The following is a 7,841-nucleotide window of genomic DNA, read 5'->3' as shown; positions in this document are numbered from 1 at the left end:
ATCATTATATTTCATTTAGAACAACCAGCAGAGCCACGCTATTGCCTAAATGAAATATAGGATTTAATAAGTTAGTTGCGGGAAAGTAAAAGTTAAATGCAAAAAAAATAAAACTTAGTTGCGATAAAGTAAAAGTTTGTTGCAGTAAAGTAAAAGTTAGATGCGAAAAGTAAAAGTTAGTTGCGATAAAGTAATTGTTAGATTGTTAGATGTTAATATTAAATCATAATATTGCATTTAGAACAACCGGCAGAGCCACGCTATCGTCTAAATGAAATATATGATATAATTATATAAATATATATATATACATATATATGATATAACAATAATAATAATTGATGAAATATTTATTGTATCAAAATTAAACAACAAATCAAGATAACCACTTCAATGGTATCAAGCATTTGATGTAAATTGATAACAACAAATAATTCATTTTTATACCTACAATAAAAAGAAGTTAGCTAAATGAAATGAAATAAAGAAAGACTATACAAAATATAAACAATCTTACTTCACCAAGAATTCATCCTCTTCACCTTGACATAATAGATTTAGCTTGCCATGAGCTTATTTTTGATCAACACTAAAATCATCACTCATAGTTAAGAAAATGAAAGAAAAATATTGTAACTTAGATCTTTGATACACACTCACACTATATTTTACAATGAGATAGAATGATTCTCAAGCTAGCACAATGCCTCTATTTATAGGCCAAATGAGAGAAAGGGTCAAAACTTTTAATAATGCCATGTAGTTGTAATAGTAGTTTTTGTCTCCTCTAACTTCAATTCCATGGCCCTTCTTTCAATGCTATTAGAGATGGCAATGGGCCGGGGCGGGGGCGGGTTTGCCTTTCCCATCCCCATCCCCGAATTCCATCCCCACCCCCATACCCGCCCAATCCCCGTTTTTTCGGGTTCGGGGAATCTACAAACCTGAAACTTTGGGATCAACTTCACATCACCGCCCCCATCCCCGTTTCAAAAATATTAATATTGCAAGACGATAACGAATTCGTAGATTTTTTCAAACCAAAACTTATTATTATCTATTATTATTAGAGATAATATTAATATTGATATCAATATCAATATTAATAATAATAAGATTATTAATATTTAAAAAAATAATATTATTATTATATTATTAATATTAATAATATTATTATTTTATTATTGATATTATTTTTGGGGCGAGTTCGGGGATTTCGGGGATGGGGATAGTAATCCCATACCCGTCCCGAATTACATCGGGGATTTAAAAAAATCCCCGAACCCGAACCCAAACCCGAAAAAATCGGGGATCCCCATCCCCATTTCAAGTTTTCCCCGCGGGGCCCCAAACCCGCGGGGAAAGTTGTCATCCCTAAATGCTATGTTCCACGACTTTAAGCATCGAATTTGACTTGACTCAAAACAGTAAACATGTAGGGAATTGTCTGTAGATGAATTTGGCCACTTGGTTCATCTCATTTGGTTAAATATGGAATTATTTATGATTTTTTTACTATAAGCTGATCATAGTAAAAGTAAATTTGTCATTCTTTTGTTATTTGCACAATTTGATCATCTTAATGAACTTTTTAGGCAATCATGTCTTCTGCAAAGTTGTAGATAATTTCTCAAGGATTCCAAACATTTTTTAATCACCTCCATTTGAATTTTGTAACTTGAGTTATCATTATTTTACCAACACGTAGAAAACTTGAAAATAAAATATATTTAGTAAGACACTTAAATATAAACAAACAATACTAAAATAACATAATTTTATAATTTTAATGAAACTTAAATTTTAAAATATAGGTTTTAACATATAATAAATTATTAATTTTAAATTTTATCACACTCCCACACTATCTTATTACTAGTCCCTTAGTAATAAAATAAAATTTATCAGAAAATCACAACCTAGATTCTTTATTCCTTTTATATATTCAAATATACAAACATATTCATTTAAAAAACAAAATAATATACCGATTTATATATATATATATATTTTTTTTCGTTTAATATAATAATATATAATTAGATGTGTATTTATTATTATTATTATTTCACATAATATATAAAGTAACAATATATATATATATAATTTTTAAATTTCTAAATTTTTTATAATAATATAGTCAAAAAGATAATTCACACCACCCACCATAACATGTATAATATCAAGAATATAATTGTAAAAGCCTCAACTCCATATATTCTTTCAGGTTAAAATATTTAATTAATAACTAGTTTTCACTCATGGAGTTGGAATGAATATTAACTCTCATTGAAAATGGCTAAGTATTAAAGCAGACAATTAAATAAACTAATATTGAAAACAAAATAGGAAAATTTACAAAAAATAAAATCCCATTTCTTTTGTTTTTTTTCTTATTTTGTTTTTTTCTTCTTTTTTTTAAATATCGTAACTGCAAAATTTTACAATAACATAAAATTTTTTTATCCAAACATTCTACCAATAATATCTATATATATAAAAACATTATATAACGGATACATTCGACTACCTTTGAAACTTATCTAGCACAAACAAATATTTTTATTTGTTTGTTTCTTTGTTTTTTTTAAGAACATATTGATAGTTGTTTTTAGAACACATTGATAGTACATCAATCAAATCTAGGAAAAAAATAAATTACAATGAATAAAATACTTTGCAGTCCGTTATTTATTTACTTCTTTTTTTTGAATAAATAATTTTTATGGGAGTTATATTCTTTTAATTAACCATTTTTAATAATCAATAAAAGTTTATTAATTGTTTTCTCATTTCTCACCACTTACTCACAAAAGATTTGTGAGTATATATTTTACTTTTAAAAAAAAAATTCTTTCAATTATACATGTTAACAACCATACAAACCATATCTTTTAACTATATTCTCATAAAAATTTTAGAAATTATTTTATTTGAAAACACACACAATTATATATATAAATATATATAAATAAATAAACACATCTATTATACATTTTATATTAATTGATCAAAAAAATTATTTATATATAAATTGGTAAATATGAAAAACTAATTTTTCTTGTTGTCTGTAATTTGAATATAATGAATATTAAAATCTAGTGTATTGTGATTTCCCAATAATTATTAACTAATCCGTCTCAGGTGCATTTCACTGGCACCTTACTCGACATTGAACTAAAAATTATTAATATTATTACTATATATAAGTATATATTTTTATTTTCATATAAAAAAACTAAGAGGAGAAGAAGAAGACATTATTCATACCTTAAAAAAAACATTAAAACTATACCGTTGAATCACAAGTTTAGCATCATATGAATTTTCTTTTTTCTTACTCAGTAGTAGAAAAATCGGATTTTACTTCGTCAGGCGTTACTTCGGCAATAATAAATTACGAAGTAATACATTATCAATAACTTCAGTAATAACACAAGCGAAGTAAAATAATATATTTTACTTCGAATGTTTAAAATAACTGGCTTCACTGTATTTTTTTATTATATTTTACTTCGGCATATCAATGTTGATGAAGTAAAAAATAAGGAAAATAAGTTCATAATGAAGTAAAAAGATGAACCGATAAGTTTAATTAATTTAATATCTATTATATCATATATATATTCCTTCAATTCAGACACGTGAGCTCATTTCGATCGATCCACGTTTTCCTTCAAAAATAACCATAATTTCAGTCATCTTCGCTTCGAACCGCGCCGCGCCACCGCCATTCCACGCACCGCCGCCGCCGTTCCACCACCGAGAGAGAAGAAGGCGGGACGAACAACACCACCACTACCACCACTGTTCCAAGCACCGAGAGGGAAGCTGCGACTGGAGATACACCACGTTCGCTTCGAACCACCAACACCACCGCCGTTCCACTCACCGAGAGGGAAGAAAAACACCACCACCACCACCACCGTTCAAAGCACTGTGACGGAAGAAGCGACTGAGATACACAATCGTCGTCCCCTGCGCCTTTGTTTCTTCTCCATTTTGACTGGAACGATATTGCTTTACCTGTGTTAGTCCGTCACCAGTTTCTCGAGGTATGGTATTGATTTGAACGATAATTGGTTAATTTCTTGTTGTCTCCTTGGTTGTTCGTCTCTGGGTTCCTAATTTTCGGCACGTGTGAGAGTAATTCAAATCAAAATTAATTAGGAACAATGTTGCTTTATTTTCATCAATAGGTAGTCTTCTTTCGGTTTTTTTTTTTTGCGTTCAAGAAATTAAATTGAAAATGACATTATTAAATGTAATATTTTCAGGTTTAGATCAAATTTATTGTTATATATTTCTGGTATTTTGCTGTATTGAAATGGGTAAATCTTGGATTCACTCGGATAGAAGGTCAAAACAGTACGAGGAGGGTGTGGAACTGTTTATCAGAGGTTGTTTAGAGAATCCCCACATTGACCCCAATTTAATTCATTGTCCTTGTTGTAAATGTAAAAATCTTAAAAAAAGACCAGCTAAGTCCATTCGAGAGCATATTTATTTCCATGGTTTTAGTCAAAATTATGTGAATTGGATTTGGTACGGTGAGTCTGCTGAAAGTGAAAAAGTAAATTGGAGCACCAACAAGGAGCCAATTGGTAACTATCACGGACACTTTGAAACCACTAATATGTGTGAGGCAGCATATGATAACTATACAGAAAATCCAGAAGCGTTTATGGAATTTTTGGAGGAAGCAGAGAAACCTTTGTATAATGGATGTAAGCGTTACACAAAGTTGAGTGCAATTGTCAAACTATACAACACCAAAGCAAAGCATGGGATGAGTGACGCTCTATTTTCCGATCCACTAATGGATTTTGGGGATATGCTATCAGATAATCACAACCTGCCAACCAAAATGTATGATGTAAAAAAGACATTGAGTTGTTTGGCGTTGAGTCATGAAAAGATTCATGCTTGTTCCAATGATTGCATTCTTTATAGGAAGCAATATAAAGACTGCGTAAACTGCCCTAAATGTGGCTTGTCACTGTGGAAGCTAACCAAGAAGAACGTTGAGAAGAAAGGTATTCCTACAAAGGTGTTGTGGTATTTCCCTCCCATACCAAGATTTAAGCTCATGTTTAAATCTCGACATACCTCCAAAAATTTAACATGGCATGCAGAAACCACAGGAGTTCCCGGTCAGTTACGTCATCCAGCTAATTCACTATCTTGGAAGTTGGTGGATCATATGTGGCCCGACTTTGAAAGTGAACCAAGAAATCTTCGCCTGGCACTTGCAGCTTATGGCATTAATCCTTATAGCAATCTTAGTAGTCGGTACAGGTCACCTATAATCTGCCTCCAAACATGTGTATGAAGAGAAAATTCATCGTGCTAACTATACTCATTTCAGGGCCTAAACAGCCGAGAAACGATATAGATGTCTATCTTGATGTTGTAGTTGAAGATTTGCAACGATTGTGGGATGGAGTTGATGGTGTCTATTATGCTTATCGAAGACAATGTTTCACTCTTAAAGCAGTCTTATTATGGACCATCAATGACTTTCCAGCCTATGGTAACCTTAGTGGATGTACTACACATGGTTATTATGCATGCCCAGTATGCAAAGAAGATACTTGTGCAAAGCATTTGGAAAATGGGAAGAAAATGTCATTTGTTGGTCATAGAAGATTACTACCACGGTTTCATCCATATCGGAGGCAAATGAAAGAGTTCGAAGGTATGGAAGAACATGGAGAATCATCTACACCATTATCTAGGGTTGCTTTGTTTGACAAACTTTCTGACATAAGGTGTGTTTTCGAAAAGAAGATTAGTGTAAAAGGTAAAAAGAGAAAGAATGCAAAACACAATAATTTGGAAGATAATAAAGAAGAAAAAGATTTTGGATCAACAGATTTCAGAAAATGTTGGAAGAAGAAATCAATTTTTTTCAATCTTCCTTATTGGAAACACCTCCATGTTAGGCATTGTCTCGATGTGATGCACCTAGAGAAAAATGTCTTCGAATCTCTCATTAATACTTTGATGAATGTTAAAGGAAAAACCAAGGACAATGTGGCAGCTAGGTTGGACATGGTTCAAATGGGAGTTAGGCCTGAATTGGCACCTAAATTTGGTGAAAAAAGATCATATCTTCCTCCTGCTGCATACTCATTCACAAAAAAAAAAAAGAAAAGTTACAAGTTTGTCAGTCGATAATGGATATAAAAGTCCCAGAAGGTTTCTCATCGAACCTGAAAAATCTTGTGTCCTTGTCCGAGTTGAAATTGATTGGCTTGAAATCTCATGATTGTCATGTTCTAATGCAACATTTCCTGCCAATACTCATACGTGATGCGTTACCAAAACATGTTCGATATGCCATCATAAGATTATGCTTCTTCTTCAAAGATATTTGTTGCAAGGTGATAGATGTAGCCAAGTTAGATAAGCTGCAATCTGACTTGGTTGTTACACTCTGCTTATTGGAGCAGTATTTCCCCCCTTCTTTCTTCGATGTCATGCTTCACTTAATAGTTCATCTTGTTCGAGAAGTTCGATTATGTGGACTATTGTACTTCCGGTGGATGTACCCGTTTTAAAGATCCATGAAGGTGCTTAAGAGTTATGTAGGCAGTCGAAAACATCCTGAAGGTTGCATTGTTCAGAGATATTCAGCCGAAGAAGCAATTGAGTTTTGTTCGGAATACCTAAATGACCTTGATCCTATTAGGGTCCCTCAATCAAATCGCGATCCCAAATCAAACATTGCTGGCTTCTGAGCATGCAAAACACCAATTATAGTGCCACAAGTTGACCTTCAACAAGCACATTTGACTGTGCTGGAAAATACAGAAGAAGTATCTCCCTACATTATGTAAGTGTATTGCATTAATCTATAATTCTGCATCCATGTGATTGTCAATATTTAATATCCAACACAAATTGCTATATAAATATTTCCACAGTGAACATAAATATTTCTCGAAGTCAATGTTTCCGAAAAAAGAGAAAGATGAAAGATGGATACAAGATGCTCACAATAAGAAGTTCATTGACTGGTTTTGTGCAAAGGTTAGGTGGATAAATCTGCTTTATGCATTTTGCGGTGAACAGTTTGTAGCTATTATTTTAATCACCCTATTCTAATTGTATAAATGTCAGGTGGATGCTGAAATAGATAGCTGCAATGGTGGAACGACATCAACATTGACATGGATGGCTCATGGTCCACGTGGGCAAGTCATTAAGTATAGTAGTTACGTGATAAATGACAATTTATACCAAACAAAGGCACGGGATGATGAGAGAGTTTGCCAAAAAAGTGGGGTTTCTCTAGTTGCTAGCACCATGCTTGTCTGTAGTGCCAAAGGTAAGAATCCCTTGATGACTGATGTGACTTTCTATGGAGTGATTGAAGAAATATGGGAGTTGGACTATCATCAATTTCAAGTTCCTCTTTTCAAGTGTACATGGGTTGCAAATGACAAAGGAGTAATCAACAATGATGAATGTGGATTCACCTTGGTCAATATGAACAAAAGAGGGCACAAGAATGACTCATTTGTCCTTGCAAGTCAAGTCAATCAAGTCTTTTATATTGATGACCCATTACAAAAAGGGTGGTCAATTGTACTCCATGTGCCAAATCGATGTTACGAGGGAGATGATGATGGTTGGACTAGTATTCCTGATTTTCGACCAATTGATGATGTTGATACTCATTGTATTCCGGCTCATGAAAGTTACTTCAGATCAGAAACTGAGGGTGGCTGGGAAACGAACAAGAAAAAATGATGTTTTTCACTTTTATGTCATGTTTTTTGTTATGCTATAAACATAACCTCATTGCTATTATTTATGTCATGTTTATTATTTAT

At 32.5% G+C, this 7,841-nt stretch overlaps 1 protein-coding gene across 1 annotated transcript; it reads left to right on the top strand.

The window, feature by feature from the left end:
* Positions 1–4,327: 4,327 nt before the first annotated feature.
* LOC142537634 (uncharacterized) lies at positions 4,328–6,180 on the top strand. The gene is made up of 2 exons (XM_075643134.1): positions 4,328–5,036; positions 5,369–6,180. Exons 1-2 carry the CDS (start codon positions 4,328–4,330, stop codon positions 6,178–6,180), a joined length of 1,521 nt encoding a protein of 506 aa, XP_075499249.1.
* Positions 6,181–7,841: the final 1,661 nt, after the last annotated feature.

Source organism: Primulina tabacum, chromosome 2, assembly GCF_025594145.1.
Source record: "Primulina tabacum isolate GXHZ01 chromosome 2, ASM2559414v2, whole genome shotgun sequence".
NCBI classification, from domain to species: Eukaryota; Viridiplantae; Streptophyta; class Magnoliopsida; order Lamiales; family Gesneriaceae; genus Primulina; species Primulina tabacum.
Note: the sequence above shows the minus strand (reverse complement) of the source record. Positions and strands in the feature narration are given on the sequence as shown.